We start from the raw sequence: 24784 nt of genomic DNA, 5'->3' as shown, positions 1-24784 counted from the left end.
TTTAAGCTTTCATACTTTGGCCGCATTCAGCATACTCGTCTATATCACACAATTTTAGAAGGAGGTGTGTGGCTGTCTGGGTTTTAGAATTACAGGCGTAACATCCGGTATTACGAAAATAATAATTACCAGTACAGTTACAACAGTAAGGGAGTACTGTATCTAACGGATTAAGATTTGCAATTGAGACTCGCTACGCAGCCGAAGCAATGTATCAGTCAACTAACTAATGTAAAATAAATCGTTTAATCCTAACGAGAACAGCCAGTGCGGAAAACTGATTTCATTCATGACGATTTCTGCTCTATATTCTGCTAATCTTACCTGTCCCACTGATTTTCCACTGTATTTCATCTCGTCGCCATATTAAGTGTTCGTAGACGCGTTAGGAAATTTCGCTCTAAGACAGTGGCAGTCAACCTGGTCCCTTCCGCTCACTAGTGTGTGTTCCGGCTTTTATGTTGGGTGTCAGGCGATTTGCATTAAAGATATTTTCTTTACGTTTTCATAAAATTTTGACATCTAGTATTTGGTAAGTAATTATTATCTTATTCTTCATCTTACTGTAACACTGCTTAATAGATTTTATGGTTCAAAAATGGTTCAAATGGCTCTGAGCACTATGGGACTCAACTGCTGAGGTCATTAGTCCCCTAGAACTTAGAACTAGTTAAACCTAACTAACCTAAGGACATCACAAACATCCATGCCCGAGGCAGGATTCGAACCTGCGACCGTAGCGGTCTTGCGGTTCCAGACTGCAGCGCCTTTAACCGCACGGCCACTTCGGCCGGCAATAGATTTTATAAAGTAGTTTCTCTAGTATGCAAATATCAATTACTGTGAACTTCTGGGCTGTTAAAATGTTACTACTAACAGAGATGCATAGGTGGGCAGTAGGTAAGAAAGGTCCGCCCTAATACCTGAACGGCCAGCGCGTTGGAATGCCACGCCTGGGTTCGATTCTCGCCTGGGGTGGAGATTTTCTCCCTTCGGGACTGTTTTTTGTGCTGTTATCATCATCATTTCACCCCCATTGTAGACGCGAAAGTCGCCCAATGTGGCGTCCCACTCCATAAGACTTGCACTTGGCGGCCGAACTTCCCGCATGAGAACTCCCGGCCACTGATGTCACACAATCATTTCCAGGTAAGAAATTTTGACTATCCCTAACTAAACTCTTCATTCTTCTGTTAAAGATATCTGTCGACATGCTTCTTGGCTGAAACTACGTTAGTAGCCTAGTGTGCAAGAAAATGAGTAAATTAAATCAGTTGTACTATGTATAGCTTGTTTTTCGTACCCGAGATGTCATCGTGTGTGGCAGTCCCTGAAGACCTACTTCTTAGGAAGATAGGAACAGGATGTACACAACATTGCCACAACAAATTTGAAACTACTTCAAGTCAGCTGGGGGCTTCGGTTTGCAATTAACGGCCGAAAGAGCATGTGGTAACCATGAGATCGTCTTTGCTAATATTAACTATATTATTAATCCAGAGTTACACAATCGTTCAGAAAAGAAATTTTTAAAAGCCAGCCATTTCTCTCACAGCCACTACCGCAGATTTTCGAAAACATCTTGGTAGCATGTAAAGCGATGTCTGTCGAGCGTAATATAAGCTCTAATATGCACTGACGAAAAATATTGGAAGATCAAAGGTTAATATAGGTGTGAGATAACTAAAACTAAACTAAACTCCTATCGAACAGGCCATGAAGGCCCAAAGGTACCGACCGGCCGCCGTGTCATCCTCAGACCACAGGCGTCACTGGTTGCGGATATGGAGGGGCATGTGGTCAGCACACCGCTCTCCCGGCCGTATGTCAGTTTCCGAGATCGGAGCCACTGCTTCTCAGTCAAGTAGCTCCTCAGTTTGCCTCACAAGGACTGAGTGCACCCAGCTTGCCAACAGCGCTCGGCAGACCGGATGGTCACCTATCCAAGTGCTAGCCCAGCCCGACAGCGCTTAACTTCGGTGATCTGACGTGGACCGGTGTTACCACTGCGGCAAGGCCGTTGGCTAGGCGTGATATAAGCCACTGCAAAAGAGAAATGCTAGTACAATAATAACCGATGTAGCTGCCAGAATGTTTAAAGCAAGCATTCAAACGTGCATGCATTGTCTTGTACAGGTGCCGGATGTCAGTTTGTGCGATGGAGTTCCATGGCTGTTGCACTTGCTTGATGAATTCAGGGACGGTTAGTGGTGTTTGTAGTTGACACTGGTGTTCTCCTCCGATGAGTGGCATCACAACAGGTCGAACCACCAGACTGACGTACAGACTGGCAGTCAGAGCGCTTGGGATAACTACGAGAGTCCTACAGCTGCCATACGAAATCGTACCCCGGACCATAATTCCAGCTGCAGGTCCAGACATGTTGGTTGCAGGCTCTCAGCTGGCCTCCTAATCAACACACGGCCTTCACTGATACCGAGGTAGAAGTGGCTTTCATCGGGAAACACAACAGAATTCCACCCCTCTGCTCCAATGAGTTCTCGCTTGACTCCACTGATGCAGCAGATACTGGTTGTTTGGGGTCTTGGAATGCACACTACAGGGAGTCTGGCTCGGAGATGAAGTAACCGATTTCTAACACGAACTTCCAGCATCCTGGAGTAGCGTGGATCAGCATTTAGTTATCCGTATGTATTGTAACTGTTCATTGCACATTTTCGACATCTTCGGAAATTCCATTTTCGACTATGTTACGCTGATTTGAAAAAGGGGTCTCGGCCTGAAACAAGTCATCGAGTGAAATAACGTATATATTTGCAGCTTTGGATTGGTTATCTGTTCTGCCGATTTGTAACAGTTGGTTGTGTCACTGTGGAGGCAACTGCTGCTCAAACTGCACGACCATGCTCCGAACACATCTCGGCTCTCGGTGGTGCCACGTGGCCTTCTGAGATCCGTTCTTCTTCCGACCGTACATTCCCGTGACCACCGCTGCCAGCAGTCATGTACAGTGGCCACTTTCCTGCCAAGTCTTTCTGTAATATCGCAGAACGAACATCGAGCTTCCCGTAGCCCAGTTACATAATCCTGTTCAAAGCCTATGAGGTGTTGACAAAGGCGTCTTTGTCGCCTTAAAGGCATTCTTGACTAACATCAAGTCACCACGTAAAATCCCAGAGGTGATTTTCACGACCGCTACAGTGTGTAATTAAAGCAAACCTGGTTAGCATCCTCGTAGAGGTATTCCTAGAGCCACTTTGGTGCCCCTGGCGTGAAATTTGAGTAGACATCATGTATTAGATGAGAAAAACGCCCACAAATTGTTTTATGTCTTGCAACTCATACTGTGTCAGCGTATAAGAGCCTGTTACAAGAAGTAGAAACATATGTATGTATGTATTGAACTGGGGACCTAGAAACGACGGGGAGTTTCGTCCCCGCCTTACCCCTCAGTGGAACACAGCACCACAACCGGCTGCAGCAGTCCACTCACCCCACAAAAAATGGCTCTAAGCACTATGGGACTTAACATCTGAGGTCATCAGTCCCCTGGACTTAGAACTACCTAAAGCTAACTAACCTAAGGACATCACACACATCCGTGCCCGAGACAGGATTCGAACCTGTGACAGTAGCAGCAGCTCGGTTCCGGATTAAAGCGCCTAGAACCGCTCGGTCACAGGAGCTGGCATTACCCCACCGCCGCCCCACACCGAACCCAGGGTTAATGTACCGTTCGACCCGTCCCCCCTCGGGAACGTCTCATTCCAGACGAGTGTAACCCCGATGATTGCGTGCTAGAGTAATTCTGGTGTACGCGTACGTGGACACTGTTTGCGCAGCAATCGCCGACATAGTGTAACTGAGGCGGAATAAGGGTAACCATCCTGAATTCGCCGAGACAGATGGAAAACCGCCTTAAAAACCATCCACAGGCTGGCCAGCACATCCAACCTCGCCACTAATCCGCCGGGCGGATTCCTGCCGGGAAGCGTCACGCCTTCCCGCTCGGGAAGCAGTGCGTTAGACCACACTACTTGCCGGGCGGGCTAACAAATATATATTTACAATAAAATAAAAGTTGCAATATTAATCGGAAAAACACTTGCCATTGCTGAACAGAAAACTGTGAAAAACAGTCGTAGGCAGTAGCAGTTATCGACTTACCTTAGTAAAATGGGTCAACTGTAAGAAGCAAATGTTTTGCAATAAACACCTGCTCAACTCTATGCAACGAAATTAGCATCCCAAAATTCACCATTAATCCAACAGGCTGCTATTCTTACCCCTTTGAGTGAGGACACGACCATGTTAAGCTTCGCGTTGCCCACTGCCTGAGCGAGGTCCACCAGCTGGTTCAAGGAGGCGGTGGCGTCGGCCGTCAGCTGGACGATGGCGTCGACGCTGTCTTCGGCCGCGTTGTCGAGCAGGCCGATCACCTGAGCCACGTCGCTGCCGACGCCGTTGGCCAGCGAAGACACAGAGTTCAGAACGCCAGACGAGACGCTGCCGGTCAGGTTCTAGAAAAAGACACGAGAACACACGGATAACTGGGGCCGAGGTTTACAACCAAATGATTGGAAATGAGTTATGGAACGTATTCTGTTTCCTTCTCGGAATGGAATCTAATTTGAAACGAGTGTTTACAGCAGTTCCTCACGTAAGGCGGTTGATTTAGCAAGCAGCGTTCTCACCTGAAGATGGCCGCTAACGAAGGGCTCAAATATCGTGAAAAGGTGATTGCTTTATCCGGCTACGTATTCAACAAGAATATTTTCACTTAATTCGCCGGCAAAGTCTATGTAATGTTGTTACGGTCATGTGCGGAGTGCATAACCGCATTTTCGCAAGCATAGATTTAGCAAGGGAACTTTCGCTTAAAACTTCTATTTTCTTAGCATCTATAGAGAGCTAAACTGGTTAGGGTTAATCTCACCAGTCTGTCGTCTCAGTTACAGATGAGTGACGACAGATTCCTTTGCATGCAAAGGGGAGTAACAGTAACCGTGAAACCCGGGAGCGGCGTTTGAGAAAATAAATAATATGAAACAAGTACCGACTTCATCCATTAATGTTATAAAGTCTATCGAAATCTGCGTGTTAATACAAGTTCCTGACATAAGATTATTTTTCGATATTTGCTGAATAAAGAATTAAAAATGAAGACTATTATCTGGAGTTCAGACAACACTGAAATGCATAATTTCTTTGCTCGGTTGGAAAATACAATATTGCATCAACGTCGGATTTTATAGTTTCAATTTCTCTACTGCAGTTGTAATTTTCGTCACTTTATATGAATTTCGTGTGTGAAAGATGTTGAGAACAGATGTGGAGATCAAACTACAGCTGATATGTGAATCATTTCACATGTGACTGTAGGAGTGGAGTTCTACTTCTTAGATAATAATTTACGCATCTCTTCATTTTTACGTAGATTTAACCACCAAAACTTTCTACTCAAATAAATATCAGCTTGCTTCCGTCATATGATTAACCACCAAGACGACATAACCAACTCATTTTTCAGGTAGAGTTATTATTCCTGTTGGCCTTAGAAAATCAGTTCTTATTTAAACAGAGTAGCCTCCTCCTGTGCGTCTATCCATTAGCATCATTAGTGTTTTATGCCACGATAGTCAGAAAACATCACTAGCAGTTCGGCTCAGCGTGTAAGTAAACAAATAACACATTCCGTAAGGACTTTAGTTGTGCCTTTAGAATTCTCCCCTCTGACACTGACAAGTGCAAAGAAGAAATGTACGTTATGCACCGTACACGCTCCCATAAACGGATACAACTGAATAAATCCGAAGGAAATGGGAGTGGTAACGGACTTACTGAACAGTGTGAAACTTTTGACCGAAAAATCATGTTCACTTTCTACGTGAGACTTACCAGCAAAAAGAAAATTAGTGTTCGCCGCGTAGAGACCTTAGTGAATATCAGCTGTCATACTCCCATCTTAGTAGGAATCGTCCGAGGAATTAATAACGTAGAAGTTCGAAAAGAAACTAATCTAGATTCGAATCATTTCGACACACGTATAAAGCTGAGACATATTCCATTAAATAAAAAATGTGGCAATAAATGCGAACCATGAAAGGCTGCAGGAGAACACATGTGAGTTTCACAGACTGTTACTGGAAAAGAAAAATGGAATCCGGAGATAATATCCGGGAAATTCTGTCAAATCATTACAACTAACGCTCAGACGCAGATAGTGAACTGAAGACTGCGATCAGGCAACTGACAAGCGAGCAGACAATCGTTAAGCTTGATATGTAGAAAAATGGAAGACAAATTTGACAGATAGAAAAAAGCGTGCATACCGACAGCGACAATCCTGTAGCAAGCCAAAAGAAATATATCTCCGGGAAATATAAGAAGAGCCTTCGACATGACTATCAAACCATACTTAAATGAGAAGCAACCATAAATCATGAATTTTTGAAGAGAAAATGAGAAACTGTCAGGGAATAAGGACGAAAATTGTGAGATCTTAGCCAGATACTTAGAGAACTTGTTAAATTGTGAAGAACGCTGAAGATAAATGGCAAAGAACAATTATAGAACAAAAGTTGAAATCCAAAAGACGAAAAATAATTACTTAAAATAGCTGCGGAACCTAGAAATAACAAAGTGGCAGCTAGAGACACAGTCACAGCAAATATTCTGAAAAAGGGTAGTGAAATACCGTTTAGAAGTTCAAAGCAAGAAACGGGAAAGGTCTGTGAATCTGAAGTAATACTCATTCATTCAAATAATAATTATTTTCGTCCTTCACACACAAAAAGTTGAAGAACATTTTTGGTGAAATAATTATTTTAGTGGTTTGGCATGAAATGACAAAGTGAAAAATTCTTAATTTCCCGACACTCAGTAGTCCTCGCTCCGGTTGAAACGGAAATCTGTAACGTTCAACAGGGATAAGTTTCGCCGTCGTAAGATGAACTTGAACAATTCTGTATTAGGGGGATTTATATGAAGACGAATGTAATCACTGTTTTCTTCTGAAGTATGATCATATTTCTTAACATTGCTTGAACCTCTACCCGACTCACATAAAAAATATATCATCTTGACGAAGAGTTCATGGGATGTACTACAAGCGTTAAAAACCACTAACATAAAATCATGTAATTCTCGAAGTAGAGGTATGTGAAAAGGATGTTATTTATTTATATGAAAAAAGTGGCACAAAACACCACATTATGAGTTGTATGTTGCTTCTAAGAAATATTCGCTTGTCACCTGTTATCAAAAATGTATCTAAGCTATGATGTAAGAACATAAAGTGTGTTTCTGAATATCTACCTTTGCAAAAAACTATGCAATACTACAACAATGTTACATCACGTCTGTTACTTAATTGCTTACCAGAACTCCTTCTACCGCGGTCTCAACTTGGTCTTGGACATCCTCCTGCAAAGAATGAAAGAAAATGTTTTCACTATTGTAATGCCTCTTGTAGATCGTGACCGTCTTTCAGCCACAGTTTATAGTCCCACCTGTATGTCAGACACAACGTTAGCAGTCGTGTTAAGGGCGTCCACGAGAAGATCCTCTCCCGTCTGGATAGCAGTGTTGACAGTATTCTCGATACCCGAGACGACATCGTGTGTGGCGTTGACCATCGTACCTACGGCCTGTCCAAGCGATCCGAGTACGTCTCCCAGACCGCCGATAAGGCCCCACGTAGGGGTCGATGTGCCGATCTGTAAAGTAACAAGAGACAATAAAGTCACTCTCTCCATAACATGCAGAGTGTCTGGAACGCTTTGTCTCCATTAGGACTAACGGCAAATCAGGATGGTTGTACCATGAAACAGTGTGTTTTATTTCAACTTTGGTTCCGACTCCTATGTCGATACCACCTAACCGGTTGAACGATAAGCTGAGTGTAAGCAGATATGTACCACCGAAAAAAATGTCGTGTTCTAGTTGGACGATGACTTTGCAAGAAACCAGGCTGCTTGTGTTAATGGAAAACCCCGGAGTGTAAGATGAAGTTTGTTTCAACAGACTTCTGGTGGTAGTGACGGAGTAGCTAAATAGCTTGTCTGTCTCACATTGGCGGCCGGAGTGGCAGAGCGGTACTAGGCGCTTCAGTTTGCAACCGCGCGACCGCTACGGTCGCAGGTTCAGGTTCGAATCCTGCCTCGGGCATGGATGTGTGTGTTGTCCTTAGGTTAGTTAGGTTTAAGTAGTTCTAAGTTCTAGGGGACTGATGACCTCAGAAGTTAAGTCCCATAGTGCTCAGAGCCATTTGAACCATTTTTTTTTGTCTCACGTTATCCTGTCGTGAAAGACTGATAAAAGGTTTGGAATCACCTCACAGTCTGGTTAACGGTATGGTCGTACCGTTGCTTATTTCCGATTAGGCAGCCAAATTTTAACAGTGAAAATATATTCCACAGCTAGAAATTAAATGACTTCCTATACTATCAATATTCACTGAAGTTCCGTAATAAGCTGGACTTCTTCACACTCGGGAAAATGTGATTCGAGGCCCTTATAAATGTTTTACTGCTATGGAAGTGGATACAGCTAAGACTCGAAACTAATAATTTTGTTTCGGAAATGATGCAGCTAAAAGACTGCGAAACTTTTATATATAGAAAATTCCATAAGCTGGTATTGGATGTGGTGCATTGTGCAACAGCTAAACTTTGCATTTTCGATGCAATTTGTACAGGAAATAAAGTGAGACATAAATATGACTTCTGAGGAGAGACTCACATCAACAAAAAAAGTTATGAAACGTCAGTTGAAAAGTCACATAGAAAAATGCCCAAGTTTAGGATCTTGTTCAGAGAATTAATGCTACCATTTCTCTATCAGAATGTATCTCAAGTATGTGATAGTTCGACACGTAAAGTAATCTACTTATTTTAATTCGCTTATGACGTATGGTACTGTATTTTGGGGTAACTCTTCCAATTCTCAAAGGTTATTTTTGGGTCAGATACAGGCGGTTCGAGCGGTTAGTAGTGTAAGTAGTGTAAGTTCGCGAACATGTTGTAGACTCTTGTTCATTAGTCTTAGTATTCTGAAACTGATTTCTCAATGTATACAGTCTTTAATGTCAGTTTTTGTTAACAATATCAGCTTTCACTCAGCGCATGCTAGGCAGAAATCCAATCTGCATTTGGATCCCAACTCCTTCACTCTTGAGCATCCATTTTGAATAAAGAATAAAATTCAAAACTCTCGTCAGTAATACTCGTGTTTGCGAATCCAAACTGAAGAGTTTCCTCATGGGTAAGTCCTTCTATTCTGTCGAAGAATTCCTTGAAAAATCTACAGTTTACAGTTTCTAACACGCACCTCAACAAAACCTGGCGTCCTAATTACACAGAATGGGTGTATGATTAGTGAAAATCAACATTTAAAATTTGTAGGTGTTCAGACTGATAGTAAACTGTCGTGCAATGCCCAAGTTTAGGATCTTGTTCAGAGAAGTAATGCTACCATTTCTCTATCAGAATGTATCTCAAGTATGTGATAGTTCGACACGTAAAGTAATCTGCTTATTTTAATTCCTATGTTACATTGTCGATTGTTTTTATATAAACTGATAGCTTGTCGTTTTATAGGATTCATAAACATTTTATTCGAGCTATTATTACTTTTCTGTTGCAATTTATGTACTCACACGTTCCATGACCACGGAGATTTGCTCATCAGTTTAGTTATAATTAACTAGAGGCGCAAAATAAAATAAAAAAACAGAAAATAAAAAAAATTAACCAGAATCCGCTTCCGCAGTTCAGGGGTCAGTGTGTGTAAGACAGTCACATACAGCAACAACATGTAGGTGCAGGTGGTTTTATTGCTATTTCGTTGGGGAAGACCGGATCTACTTGGTGGGGAAACCGGTTTGTTGATTACATGTGACCTCAGTACCCCAACGGTATACACTATAGGCAGAATGTGCAGTAATGGCTGATCTTCAGGGCAATTCCATACGTGAGTGACTGCACAAAACCCGAAGATAAAAAAGACACAGAGCGCCCGAGGCGCCACAGCCAAGCTCCTGGCCTGCAGTAGGCTCGAGAGTGAAGACTGCACGTACCTGGAGCACAGAGGCCAGAGCGAGAAAGATGATCAGTTTGGACGCCATGTCGGTGAATGCTGCTCCTGCTGCTGGTTTTGCTGCTGCTGAGAAGTGCCACTCCGATGCGGAATCAGCGCAATTTATACCATTTTTCCTCTGAAAACACAGCTTTTGCATAATGTTACAACGATACCAAATGTAACTTCTGCAAACAGCTTGCGTCAGGTCATGAAGTTAGTACAGGTGCAGAGGAGGACCTTGAAACAGTGGTGACGAGGTGATGGATGTGACGTTACTTGCAGTTACCACAAGGAACCGGTTGAACTGTAAGTCACAAGGCCACATTGGTGTACCCAGCTGTTCGCCTTACTGGAAATTAGCGTCTCACCGCCGTCCTTATTCACTCATCTCACACTCTGAGGCTGTTCTGTAGCACCATCAGCCCTGCTTTTTTAATTCATCTCCAAACTTCAACAAGACATTAATCCTCAGCAGCACAAAGCAGTTTACACTCAGCATATCGTCCACCTAGACGAACTCTTGAAATTGGCACAAATACCGAAACAAGCCTGTCGTGAATCCATGCAAAAACAAGAAGGGATAAACTATTTGCAGCTAATTTTGTAAAAGTAAAGAAGATGCCATGTTTTGAGGTTATGCAAGCTGCGGACCAAGCAGAGAAGAAGCCTTGTGCATTTGAAACTAAAAAGTGCTAGTTGCATAATTCCTAAGGGTGTGGCAAAACGATGTTTCATATAATATCTTTTCTGCCCAACTAACTTGTGGGTGAGGTTTCGGAGCAAAACATGTGTTTGGTTCTGAGCGAGCGATAATTAATCTACCCTTATCTTGATGGTTCCTATAAGAGCAGAGTTTAGGGCAACTGCCTAGCCGTTAGTTACGAATCAAATACTGCAACACAGTTTCGTGAGCACCGGTCGGACATACAGGAATACTGAATTTTGTTCAATATAATTTCACAACGTAGAGTTTCAAATGCTCATTTCTGTCATGTAGAAGCCTGTGAAGACTTACTGTGCAGTGTAATGTGTCTCACAAAATTAATAATACGAGAAAGAGAAATTTTGAATGTTAATTTTTCCGAAGGTGGGACATAGCACGTTGAAGACAGAAGACGCACATTAATTACATAGATAAGTAAAAATTTGAGGGGAGTGAAATTAAAACGTCTACAGTAGAAGACAGCGCTATTACCTGGATACTTAAGTGCCTGTAAATTTAGACGCACGAATCGTCCTTGGAGAAAGGAGAAACTAGGTGTCGCCAGACCGTGATAGCATGAAACTAAATGTAATAAATGACTTACATTACGACAACAATAGCAATCGGACTTCGTACTATGAATTTGGTCTACAGGTTAGTATTATGAATGTGATAAGGCACATTTGATAGCGCGTTGATGTCTTGTTATCGTCACGTCACCGAACCAATCGCTCCCAGTGTATTTAGCTTGCTGAAACATATTGTAAATACAAGTTTCATGCATTTTTAGTGTAGGGTATTAATTTCCCAATAAATAAAAACATAGTAAGTACAAGTAATAGTAATATTTGTAACCTAATTACGTATAATAAATAACAGGTCCTTACAACATGGCAGTCTGAGATACACGGTAACAAGAATGAGGCTTACCGTGTCTCATTTCTTTTCAAAAGATAAGCGAAGTTTATGAACGGATGGTTTCCTACGTCAAAGGTATAACTTCAGCTACAGACACAAAATTACCTGAACGTTGATATATAGAATACCGTGATTTGTTATAGCAGGATACGCTTTCGAGAATGAATCTTTAACCCTGTGGTGGAAAGTGCGCTGAAGTGAAACTCCCGGAAAAATTAAAACATTTTGCTAATCCATATCTCTAATCCGCAGTCTTGGTCTTCGCAAGCAGTTGTATCACTAGCCGAGTTATCCAAGCGCACCACATCATTCATCTCAAACTTTCGTTCTGCCAATGTATCTCTCCTAGTGTCTGATCTATAGAGAGGCTTTTAGTATATTCCTTGAGCACTACATATTATGTAGCAAAAATATACCCAAATAAAAGATAAGCGTTGTGAAATATGTTACACTTGTAAAAAATTACATCTGTCATCGCAGAATACTCTTCCCAAGTATAACGTCAATGAGTGGAAAATTGTTTGCTCAAGATATGCGATGTAAAATACTAAACTGCTTTCAGTTTCATGATGACAGTTTCACCTACTTTCTGGAGGGATGCTACCTCAGAGACGAACATTTGAGACAGCAAAGAAAACTATGGAGTGGCATCATGGCTGTGACGTCAGCAGAGAGCGTGTGTACGTCATATGTTTACTGTATGTAGAGGCCCATGGTGAGATGAAATCCTCTAACGTTTGTTCCGAAATTAACTAGATTCTACATAATTGTAAACCTGTGCGTCCGTTAACTTTTAACATTGCTTTATTGTTGGATTAAATGACATGTCTAATACCACTGTTAAATGATCTGTACATGAAAGACTAACTTATCTGCTGCAGTAGCAGCCCTCAAGAGGAGGATTTGGTAAAAATGACACTGGAACAATTTAAGTGTGGCCTGTTTTGGAGAATCATTGTCAATTCACGAGACATCCCTGAACAGTCCGTATAGTGGAAGCAAGGTGAGGGCCCAGGTTCCTTTGGTCCGCTACATGAGTTGGCGTTTTCGATACACTTCCCCCTTGTAATTTAGTTCTTGTATCTTAATAACGCTGTTTTCTTGCGCAATTGAATATCTTATAGATATTTCTCAGTCGAAGAACGGTGAGAAAACATTGAGTGCGGTGTGCTTAAAGTACCATCTCGGCAGTCGCTTAAAAATCATTTGAGGAAGCCATAGAAAACTTAAAATTGGTCGGCAGATGGGTATTGAAAGTCCTCCATACGAATTTGTATCCAGGGACTTAACCATTGCACTATCTCCTTTGGTCGATACTTTAAAATGCTTTGTGAGAAACAGACTAACCAGATATCGCAAAGTACCGAAGTTGTACTGTATTCCATAGTCTACTAACAGATACACTAGCGACACTTTCTGTTGATCCATTTGACAGGAGGAGCAACGCTAGTTCTCTCAAAGCGGTGAAATCATACCATCCGATAACGTCATAGACACCGTATGCTCAAAGGTATCCGGGCACTCCTATGTAATGTGGAGCTGACCACTAGACGTCAAGAGAGACGGACCGCTACAATAGGATGCCGGGAGATTGTCAGTAGAGAAGCTGTAACAACAGAATGGTTCGATCAGGAGAGCTCACTGACTTCCCGTCTGGACTATTCATCGGACTTCGACTGAGTAATAAATCCATTAGCGACATTTCCGGAGGATTATATCGTAATTATGGAAAGAGCAAGCAATCAGCAATATTGTGCTGCTGCTATGTACATGCCTCATGAATAAGGAAAAAGTAAGAATTGATATAAATTTAGGTTAGGGTCAAAGAGTTCGTACTAAGATGTCGCGATCGCCTTTGATTCGATAATCGATAATGATTTTAACACCATTTTCTCCTAGAACCAAGTTTTAAAAATGAACGAAGATTCTAATGTAACGTCTCGTCGACAAAGACCTCGGAATACTTGAGGACGGGGAAAGAAATCGGCCGTGTCCTTTCAAAGAAACCATCCTGAAATTTCCCGTAAGTTATATAGGGAATTCACATGAAACTGAATTGCAGTTTTGAACTCTCTTTCTCCCGATTGTGAGTTCAGTGTGCTAAACACTGCGCCACTTGGTTTGCTACCGAGCTGTAGCTCTTGCATTTAGTACACATCGGCGCGCAGATAATCTGCTTCTTCGAATTAACGACCGATGATGTGATCGTAAAAATCGTGCCTCCATACTTTCACAGACTCGCAATCTTTACAGTAATTCATCACTCACGTGATTCAGAACCATTCCAACTATAGCGAAAATTCAGAAACGTTGAGACCGTTACTTTGTACACGCAGCAGTTGTTCTGCTGCAGCTGTGTAACCATATCGGAAGTCTGGACGTGACGCCCCAGGATATCCGCTGCGTGCATTCAGTTGCCAGGTAGCAGCTGGCACGGGAGCTGCTGATGCGCTGGTAGCACTAACCTGAGCAGCTGCTATACTTCACTGCGAGTATTATTAGGAACAGATGCTCTCAGCTTTGTTATATTGACTGTAACTGCTTTTCAGGTATTGTGAAAAGCGATGACCTCTTCCACAAAACGCCGTGAATTTAAAATAAAACTATCAATATTTAAGGCAATTATGGAAATAGCCTAAACGTAGGTCCTATTTGTAGCTTGTCGCGCAGATGACGTTATGCACATAATATGGCTACTCTTTATTGTATGGATCCAACGAGTTCAGTAAACACGAGAGGACAAAATACAGGGTGTCCTGGCTAGGGGTAAACACAAAAAAATGCTTACAACGAAAAACTCGTCATTTTTTTACGTTTTGGGTAAATATACAATCGATAGAGACACTCTCCAAGGTGTGATCCTCACCATTTCATGTACGGCACTGATTCATTTGGGGCCTACACGAGCATTAGAGAAAGTAAATCCTCCCACATGTAAATCACCTGGACCCAACTCTTCGGGGGAAGGGAAGTTTGACTTCAAATGCTGAAAAGTCTTAAAAGGCACGTGAATGAAGAGACGGTGGAACGCGTGCGCGAGGCATTCTCTAGAAAGCCACATAAATACATTAGACAAGCCAGTAGGGACCAGGTGTCCCCAGTTAGACGGTGCGCGCCATTGCACACAAACATTTATGCTTGCGTGTTTACAAACTTCTGTTTTTGCATCACATTAAGCCTGAGAGTCACAGAAAACAATGTGGTATTGCTGTTGAAATGTTGCATCGTATGGACGAAAACAACGATTACCTCAATGCAGTGCTGTTCATTGTTAGATCTACCTTCGACGTCTGTGGCAAAGTTGAGCGACATAACTGTCAAACAGGGGAAGTGAGACTCCAGGAGAAGTGTCTGAGTACGGAAGACACACACTGAAAGTTAATGTGAAGTTGGGACTATGTAAAGTCTGACTGGTCCATTTTTATGTAGTGGCACAAATATCTCGACATGTTGGCGAACTATGCAGTTGCGCAGATACCTTCCGACGTCATTTTCGAGCACCACTCTGTCCTCACCCCCCTCCCCCCCGCCGCCCCTATCATGAGGATGTTACCACATTTATTCATGAGACGTTTCCTGATTCCTGGACTTCGGATCAGAAGTAGTCCCCATTGTTTGAGCTTCTCGGTCTCCCGATCTGACACCTCTTGATTTTAGTGCTTCGAGGCTTAAACTGGGTAGACAAAAGTCGTGGGATACTTCCTTAAGTCATGTCGGACCTCCTTTTGCCCGGCGTAGTGCAGCAACTCGACGTGACATGGAGTCAAAAGTCGTTGCAAGTCCCTGCAGAAATGTTGAACCATTCTGCCTGTACAGCCGTCCATAATTGCCGAAGTGTTGTCGATGCAGGATATCGTGCATGAACTGACAAATGTTCGATGAGATTCACGTCGGGCGATCTGGGAGGTCAAATTATTCACTAGAATTGTCCAGAATGTTCTTCACACGAATCGCGAACAATTGTGGCCCGGTGACATGGCGCATGGTCAGTCACAGAAATTCCATCTTAGTTTGCGAACAAGACGCCCATGAATGGCTGTAAATGATTTCCAAGTAGCCGAATACCGAGACGACCCACTTTATTCCATGTAAACATAACCACATCTGACCATGCCACAGTTTTCCAGTCGTCTGTGGTCCAGGCAATATGATTACAAGTCCAGGAGAGACGCTATAAATGATGTCGTGCTGTTACGAAAGGCACCCGTTTCGGTCCCCTGCTACCATAGCCTATAAACACCAAAGTTCGCCATACTGTTCTAAAGGATACGTTTATTGGACGTCCAACATTGATATCGGGGGATATTTCACGCAGTTGCTTGTCTGTTAGCACTGGCAACTTTTCGTAAGCACCTCTGCTTCCGTGGTAAGAGGCAGTGCCTCAAATGTGATATTCTAGGCACACTCTTGACATTGTGGATCTCGCAATATTCAAATTCCGTAATGTTGCAGCTCCACAAGCCAGTCTGCGCTATGGGACCCTCTTCATCTCTGCATAACTACTGCAACCTGCGTTTTCTTGAAACGGTTTATTGCAGTCAAGCCCCGATCTCGCTCTGGAATTCTTACCCTCCACACTTGCCTCAAAATCCAATTAACTGTTACCTGACGCCTCAGAATGTGTTCTGTCAACCGATGCCTCCTTTTAGTCAAGTTGTGTTCTAAAGATATTTTCTCTCCATTGGTGTCGTTACATCGTCAGCCTATTACTTACTCGATCAACACAATTAATCTTTAGCATTCTTTTGTAGCACCGCATTTAGAAATCTGTTCTCTTCTTGTCTCAATTATTTATCTACTACATTTTTAGACAAATACATATGGAAAAGATATTCTAACTCTTTAATTTATATTCGAGGTTAGCAAGTTACTCTTGCTATTATCACTGTGTGTTTTATACGTTACTCTTGCTATTATCACTGTGCGTTTTATATCGTCTCTGCTTTGGAAATTGTTGACTATATTTTTGTTCAAATATCTGTGGTTGTCTACTATTTACAGTGATTCAGTTTTTGATCTAATTCCCTCAGCATCACCTGTTTCACATGACCAGACTCCATCATCGTTGTTTTCCTTATGTTGATGTTTATTTCATAATCTTTGTCAAAGATACTATCCGTTTTGTTTAACAGATCTTTGAATGTATTTCCCGTCACCAACAAAATTACTGTGTCATCACCAAACTGCGTTTTCGTTTCCGCGCTCTGAGCTTCAATTCCACTGACAAATTTCTTTTAGCTTTCCTTCACTGCTTGCTCAATGTTAAAACAGAATAACATTAATGATAGGATAAAACCGTGTCTCACTCTTCTCAACCACAGTTTTCTTTTCATATCCTTCCTTTCATCCGACCGGAGTCTGGTTTCTGACAGCTTTCGTTCCTATTGCTTTATCCCTGCTACGTTTTGAATATCAAGGAGCTCTATATTCACAGCTGCTAAATATTAGGTTTGCCTTTCTTCAGTCTGTCAGGCTGTCTCCTGAGTTTCTCCAGAACCTAAACTGACCATGCCTGAGGTTGGTTTTTGCCAGTCGTTCCGTTCGCTTATAAATAATTTATGTTATTATTTTGCGTAAAGTATAATGGTTGTAACGCTACTGCCCTTAATCGGACGTACGTTAGCTGTATAAAGCCTGTACTGTAATAAGTTCACGGGCTTCACCTTATAAACAAGGATTTTCGTACATAAGTTGACCGCGTGTACCTAATAGAAGCAAGATCGGACTTGTATTCAGTCAATAACTACAGCGATGCATCAAGCAAATGTAAAGTATAATTGCGCGTTCGCATGGACAAGAAGTACACACAGTAGATGCTACCTATAATTAATAATTCGGTCGCCAGCCTACTTAGGCAATGAGTGAGTTTTTCCTTGTACAAGTGGGTGCATATACAAGCATAGTAACACGTAGTAATGATGCGTTATATGGCAAAGTTTGGAACCAGAAAAATCCACTGAACTAAAGTTTTCTCGTTTTGTACTAACTTGGACGAGCTAAATTCACACAACACCACACAGCAATGATTACTACGAACTGCATTCTGTATATTGGTCAGACTGAAATCGGGCATAGATTTCCCTAGAATAAGCAGTTTTGAAAGCACACATACAATGTCACTATTGAAATTGGAAAACAACACTAATACACTTAGGATTAATATAGAACTTAACTTTACTGGTCAAATCTGATCGACACATTTCAAGGTTTGAAAGAATGGACAAGACAAGAGGGGGGGGGGGGGCCCTGAAACTGTTATGGTCGTTATACTGAAACTGTTAAGTACAGAAGGCAAATTAACACTCAAAATTATCAATCTATGGATAACTACTCCTTTGCCTTACTTCTGAATAATTTAACTGTCATTAGTTCTGTCTCAAATTAATTAAATAGCATCGCTAACTCAATTCAAACAACTCTCTTCCAATTTAGTCATACTTTTGTTCTTTACCAACATTTACAATAACACACACACCTTTTAAACTTCTTTATAGCATAGATTGATCTACTGATAATTCTTATTAACACTGATTTTTAAACTTTCAGTTCAGGATACTCGGGTTGCACAATACGAGGTAAGGATCCTGTCTAGGTCAGTGATCAGGATAAGTCATGGCTAAGGCAATTCTGGTAAAAGTCACGTTATTATTGAACAATTAGAAACAGTTTCGACACTGGTCCACACAGATACACTTCTAAAGATGAAATAAATGTTTGACCTGTGCAAGTCGGTGCGGCGGTTGGCGGGCAGCGAGATAGCGGGCAGCACGGCACACATACAAGCACGGCTAAGGCTCACACTACATCGGCACTTTCCATCTTCTTAGCGTCGTAATCTTTCCAACTTTGTGCCTCAGATTATAGCCATGCCAAGTATTCGTCGGAATCGGTGCACCCGAGGCTCAATGGAATCCACTTTTCCTTGGTAACCGCCTCGGTACAGTACGTGTTCCTCTGACCAATTCACCACTCCAACTATTACTGTTGCTCGCCTCCGACTGACTACTGAGCCCGTTGTGCCGAACCGCGCCCAGTGTGCGTTTTCCCGCGCTCGCCTGCCTCCACCTTTTCCCGCTCCCCTACAGGTAGGGTATTCACCACAGGTTTTCTACTACACATATCCTAATGCATTACCTACGTATGGACCAAGTGTTTAAATTACAATTTTCACATCTTACAATAGTTTTAACCATAGTACACTTTCTTTTGATTATCACATTATTTGAAATCCAACATAAATAATAATATTCATTTCAAAAGTTGCTCACTATTTCTTCAACACGACACGAAAAGAGAAAGAAATTAAATCACACTTTGTTCACACTAATTTATCGAAATTCATAAAGAAAAAAATTATTATATGTACAGTTGTCGTTACATGGTACATATAATTCTGATTCTTGTTTTCATAAATACTATCTCATATGTTCGGTGAATATTTGTTCTGTACTATGACTTAAGAATATTTCCCTTTTAGCAATCTTTTGTAACCTAGGGAACAATGCAATGTCACAGTGGTCCACACCTGAGGAGCAGGGTGTGTGCAGAAACACTGGAGTTTTGGCTTCACTGAAGAATGACTGATATTGAACGCTGTGTAAGTGGGAAGGTTATCGTGGTAGAGGAACCAATCTCTTGTTCGCTATAATGCAGGCAGTTTTTTTCTACAGCGCCACAAGCACAGTCCGGAGATAAAGCTGGTTAAGAAATGCTTGGGGAACAAATCCTTGGTGGACTATATCTCGCTCTCCCTCAAAAAGCAAACCTCTATACACAGTTTAGTGACATTAATGTGATCACCGCTAATGTTCGACATACATGCATGTCCGAAGGAACGTTGCATCGTAATTCGGGATAATACAGGCACTGCAACATTTTTTCAAAGTGCCCGATGTAACTATTAGCAATGCCATCTGATCATACAGATAAAATTAGCATAGGTTTATGCTCCATATAAGATCTGTAGTAATTACATTCTATGTGCTCACTGATAGTGACAAAGAACATAAATTAAAAAGTTAAAAAGATAGAACCTGTATCTTCATTTAACAAATAAACTAGAAGTAAAAAGAAATCAGCACCAGTGCGAGCGCGAATGTTAAACCGGCCAATAGAAGTGACATATATACAAAAAATATTGTATACGGTTACAACTACACTCACTATTACGACCCATTCGACTATGTAATTTTATTGTAGTCGTCTACAATAATTTTATAGTCATTTTGGCGAATTACCCTCAGACTTCAAGAAGAATATAATAATTCCAATCCCAAAGAACGCAGGTGTTGACAGATGTGAAAATTACCGAACTATCAGTTTAATAAGTCATAGCTGCAAAATACTAACGCGAATTCTTTACAGACGAATGGAAAAACTGGTAGAAGCCGATCTCGGGGAAGATCAGTTTGGATTCCGTAGAAATGTTGGAACACGTGAGGCAATACTGACCTTCCGACTTACCTTAGAAGAAAGATTAAGGAAAGGCAAACCTACGTTTGTAGCATTTGTAGACTTAGAAAAAGCTTTTGACAATGTTGACTGGAATACTCTCTTTCAAATTCTAAAGGTGGCAGGGGTAAAATACTGGGAGCGAAAGGCTATTTACAATTTGTACAGAAACCAGATGGCAGTTATAAGAGTCGAGGGGCATGAAAGAGAAGCAGTGGTTGGGAGGGGAGTGCGACAGGGTTGTAGCCTCTCCCCGATGTACTCAATCTGTATATTGAGCAAGCAGTAAAGGAAACAAAAGAAAAATTTGGAGTAGGTATTAAAATCCATGGAGAAGAAAAAAAACTTTGAGGTTCGCCGATGACATTGTAATTCTGTCACCGACAGCAAAGGACTTGGAAGAGCAGTTGAACGGAATGGACGGGGTCTTGAAGGGAGGATATAAGATGAACATCAACAAAAGCAAAACGAGGATAATGGAATGTAGTCGAATTAAGTCTGGTGATGCTGAGGGAATTAGATTAGGAGATGAGACACTTAAAGTAGTAAAGGAGTTTTGCTATTTGGGGAGCAAAATAACTGATGATGGTCGAAGTAGAGCGGATATAAAATGTAGACTGGCAATGGCAAGGAAACCGTTTCTGAAATTTGTTAATATCGAGGATAGATTTAAGTGTCAGGAAGTCGTTTCTGAAAGTATTTGTATGGAGTGTAGCCATATATGGAAGTGAAACATGGACAATAAATAGTTTGAACAAGAAGAGAATAGAAGCTTTCGAAATGTGGTGCTACAGAAGAATGTTGAAGATTAGGTGGGTAGATCACGTAACTAATGAGGAGGTATTGAATAGGATTGGGGAGAAGAGAAGTTTGTGGCACAACTTTACTAGAAGAAGGGATCGGTTGGTATGACATGACCTGAGGCATCAAGGGATCACCAATTTAGCATTGGAGGGCAGCGTGGAGGGTAAAAATTGTAGAGGGAGACCAAGAGATGAATACACTAAGCAGATTCAGAAGGATGTAGGTTGCAGTAGGGAGTGGGAGATGAAGGAGCTTGCACAGGATAGATTAGCATGGAGAGCTGCATCAAACCAGTCTCAGGACTGAAGACCACAACAACAACAACATGTCATTTTGATTGACTCTGTAACAGTCACTTCGCATCCAGTATGGTTTGCATTTGAATTGAGATGACATTTGAAGTAAGTTCAGCCCCGAGTGGTTTTTCATAACCCCTCTCCCTCCATCCCCCTCTTTTTCATGGATGATACTTCGCAGGACCCCTCTAACTGTGGTCGGTTTTGCATTCGCGCCCACACCAGTGCGGTTTTCTTGTTACGTCATGATGTCTTGTGAATTAAAGATATAGGTTACTGTTGTTTTCTCACACAGTATGTAATTACTACAGATTTTATATGGAGCATAGGTCCATGCTAGTTTTGTATGAATGGTCAGACGGAATTCCTAATTTTTATATCGGGCACTTCGAAAAAATACGCCTTTATTTCTGGGGCACCGACATTAATTGCTTCTAACCATCATTCTTGTCATCATTTAGTTCGTACGACACACGCTACGCAGCGTCGAGATAGGTAACTATAGCGGTTCCCCACCTTTACGTTCACACTCCGCCGGTAGCGCAATGTTGTGTGGCAGTCGTGTGAGAACCAAGTTCGACTCCAATATGCACGAGTCATATGAGGATATTGTCAACTGTGTGCAGTTTGTCAACAGAATTTTTATCAAGATACGTATTCCTGCGGAGCGGCGTTTATGTTTTGACTCCAGGTAACGTAAAATGGTAATTCCATAAGCAGTCCCCTAATATATAATGCATTTTGTATTTTACTTAATTGGTGAAATTAATTGTAGCCTCTCTCCCCGTTTCTTATTATCTTTATGTTTTCTCCTTGGATCATATAATGGAAAGATAAGACTGTTGAAACCTGTCATCATGGAACAATGGAAAAGTCTGCACTGCGATTGCGGCGTACGAAGTCTGTTCTTCATTCCCAACAGTTTACAAGCACGTTCTCTCCGGCCTTCTTTTTGCAAAACTCAATTTGTCCCTTACATTCCCATAAAAATGTAGAAGAGAAATCTGAATACTACGCAGTGTTGTAGAAAGCGGGGGATCCACTGTAGAAAATGTAATTCCGGCATATGTTAATAGTATGCTCACTAAGGATTGAAAGTTTTAAACTTCGTTTGCCTGATTTCCGCGTGGCCTATTGTTAAAGTGACAACGTTTAGAAGTTCCGGAGCAATTATATTAATTGTATTACTGTATGTGTGATATCAACATAATAAGACACTCAGTTGGTAAAATTAACTATAAATGAGAAATATGTAATTCTTAAGTTCATATCATTTAGCGTATAATGGCTTTGTGGGTTTTAAACCTCAGTGCATCGGAGATATGGACGTGTATGGACTATTTGTATAATGGCTGAAGTAAACGACCAATTATATCTTTCTTCATTTGTCACTTCTTTGTAAAGGGAGCTGTTAGATTCGGGGTGGACAAGGTTATTACATTAACTTTTTCTTACAACCACGTAATGAATTTACCTTACAATCAATGCATAAACAGTATTAATTGCAATATAACATTTAACAAATTATATATTACATTTAACTGTGATTTTTACATTATTATTTCTGGAACTATGACTGATTTTAACCTCAAACGTGTTACGTAACAAACATTAGTTAACGCTACCCTTCTATGAACAGCATTACCAAGGTTCTGGTCTATCTTGTTAGAAATGGTTCAAATGGCTCTGAGCACTATGGGAGTTAACATCTGAGGTCATCAGTCCCCTAGAATTTAGTACTTAAACCTAACTAACCTAAGGACATCATACGCATCCATGCTCGAGGCAGGATTCGAACCTGTGACCCTAGCGGTCGCACTGTTCCACACTGAAGCGCCTAGAACCGCTCGGCACACCGGCCGGCTATCTTGTTAGACTAATGTAACAACGGTGATACCAGTATGGCTATACTAATACACTGTTACAAGACATTAATGCATATACAACTAAACGACAACTTGTAACAATGAACGATGGCAGTGTCTTCCGGGCAGGCCACTGCCGTGGTAATTCCCAGCAGGCAGCTCACCTTTCATTTTGTTTCGATGATTGTGATACAATTTCATTCATATTTGGTGTATCGAAATTTTCCCTGACTGATATTAATCTGATGGACTATTAGGGTTAGTGTAAACCATTGACTGATCTCACAGTAACTACATGACTTGAGTAGCAGTAGTAGAATTAAACTCAGCTATAGAGATAGATTTTTGGACGCTGGAGGTGACCATTGCATGAGAGGCAACTTTAGCACTTTCCCCGAGCAGCAAGCCAGTTTGAAGATTCCTTTGAAGTCACCGAAATAGGCTGTTGGCCTGGCAGGGCAGGAGTTTATGGGCCACCATTCTCGTAGCCGGCCTTGATCCACTAGTGCTCAAGCAAGAGGCTTGGAACGCCGTGGCTGAATGTGAAATGACACTTCTTTAGAAACGGGCAGCGTCGGGCACCCTGGTGCCAGCCTAACTGCTATATTAGTGAGTGGATGTGGTGTGGGAGCCTGATCTCCTTATCCTGTGTGCGGGTTCAGGTAAAGCGGCATCGGGCTGGCGCCTGGCTAATGTGTTTATTTCAAGAACAGCGTACCCTGTGAGACGGGATGACGAAATTCTCCGGATGTCGCGTTTCTTAGATGCCGCAGCGCCCTGTGAAAACGGCAGTAACTAAATCGTTTTATGGGCGAGACAGAGCTTGTTTTCACTAGAAAGCTTCCCTGATATTGTGAAATGCTCCGGTGGTTTGGCTGCAGAACCTGCAGCCATTGTGTGCTGTTTTTTCGGAGAACAGAATGTGTACAGCACTACAGTGATTGGTTGAGGAAGATCGGATCTCCTTGCTAGAAAACACGATTGGCACAGTAATCATATGCAGGGGCATGATAGTTTTATTCTAGAACACTGGGGTAAATGGTTGTTTTTCTGAAAGTTTTGAGCAAAGGGGAGAGGGGAGGACTTGCTTCTCGACCGTCGCGGAGTACAGTCGTGAGAGCTCTTCTGTTTCTAAGGAGAGCAGTTAATTGTAAAGACGTGCAGACACCCGGGCGAAACTTAATTTTTGTGCAGACATGAGACAATCACCGGCAGACGTGGTGTCATCTCCCACAGAACGACAGTTCGGCAGTGCCTGCTCGCAGACGACAGCATCTCGTCTTTCACCAGCTATATCAGTAACGTTGCATAGCTTCGGCAAATTCAGAAGCCTATCAATCGTTTTCACGACTATCTTTTTTCATGGTAGCCTTGTGCTTGCAGTAGTCACTCGGAGTGTCCATTGCACGCCAAATTGTATCTTGGTGAGAGAGACAAATCAGTGGAACGATCGATACAGTAGCCAGTCTCATTTACATGTAAATGCCAGTTAGCTTCCCCAAACTTATTGCCAACCAACCTGAGCTGGTGTTAAAAGAAATGTTACACAGTTGAAGTTTCTGTTTATGTGTTTGTTCTTTCTTGACCCTGATATTACTTAATAAATCTTTTTTGTGATACCATAGGTCCTTGTTATTAATTTTTCAAGGACACACATTCTCCTTCCCTACGATGTAATTTATTTTGTTGTGAGTTTAAAGTAATTA

At 41.7% G+C, this 24784-nt stretch overlaps 1 protein-coding gene and 1 pseudogene across 2 annotated transcripts in view; both read right to left on the bottom strand.

Moving 5' to 3' along the window:
* Nucleotides 1-24784, bottom strand: part of LOC126202909 (uncharacterized) — a 57839-nt gene that overhangs the window by 521 nt on the left and 32534 nt on the right. Inside the window, exons 2-5 of one of the 2 annotated variants that reach the window (XM_049936990.1) lie at nucleotides 10040-10103; nucleotides 7473-7679; nucleotides 7342-7386; nucleotides 4248-4481 (exon numbers count right to left, since the gene is read on the bottom strand). In XM_049936990.1, the coding sequence (XP_049792947.1) occupies nucleotides 4248-4481; nucleotides 7342-7386; nucleotides 7473-7679; nucleotides 10040-10087 (534 nt within the window). In that variant the 5' untranslated portion in view covers nucleotides 10088-10103. Of the gene's footprint in view, nucleotides 1-4247; nucleotides 4482-7341; nucleotides 7387-7472; nucleotides 7680-10039; nucleotides 10179-24784 lie in introns of those variants that run through there. The other variant, XM_049936989.1, reaches the window with a different exon arrangement.
* LOC126204696 (5S ribosomal RNA) lies at nucleotides 1908-2025 on the bottom strand (annotated as a pseudogene).

The sequence above is a fragment of the Schistocerca nitens genome, chromosome 9, assembly GCF_023898315.1.
Source record: "Schistocerca nitens isolate TAMUIC-IGC-003100 chromosome 9, iqSchNite1.1, whole genome shotgun sequence".
Classification (NCBI taxonomy): Eukaryota; Metazoa; Arthropoda; class Insecta; order Orthoptera; family Acrididae; genus Schistocerca; species Schistocerca nitens.
This window is presented reverse-complemented; position numbering and strand designations above follow the sequence as displayed.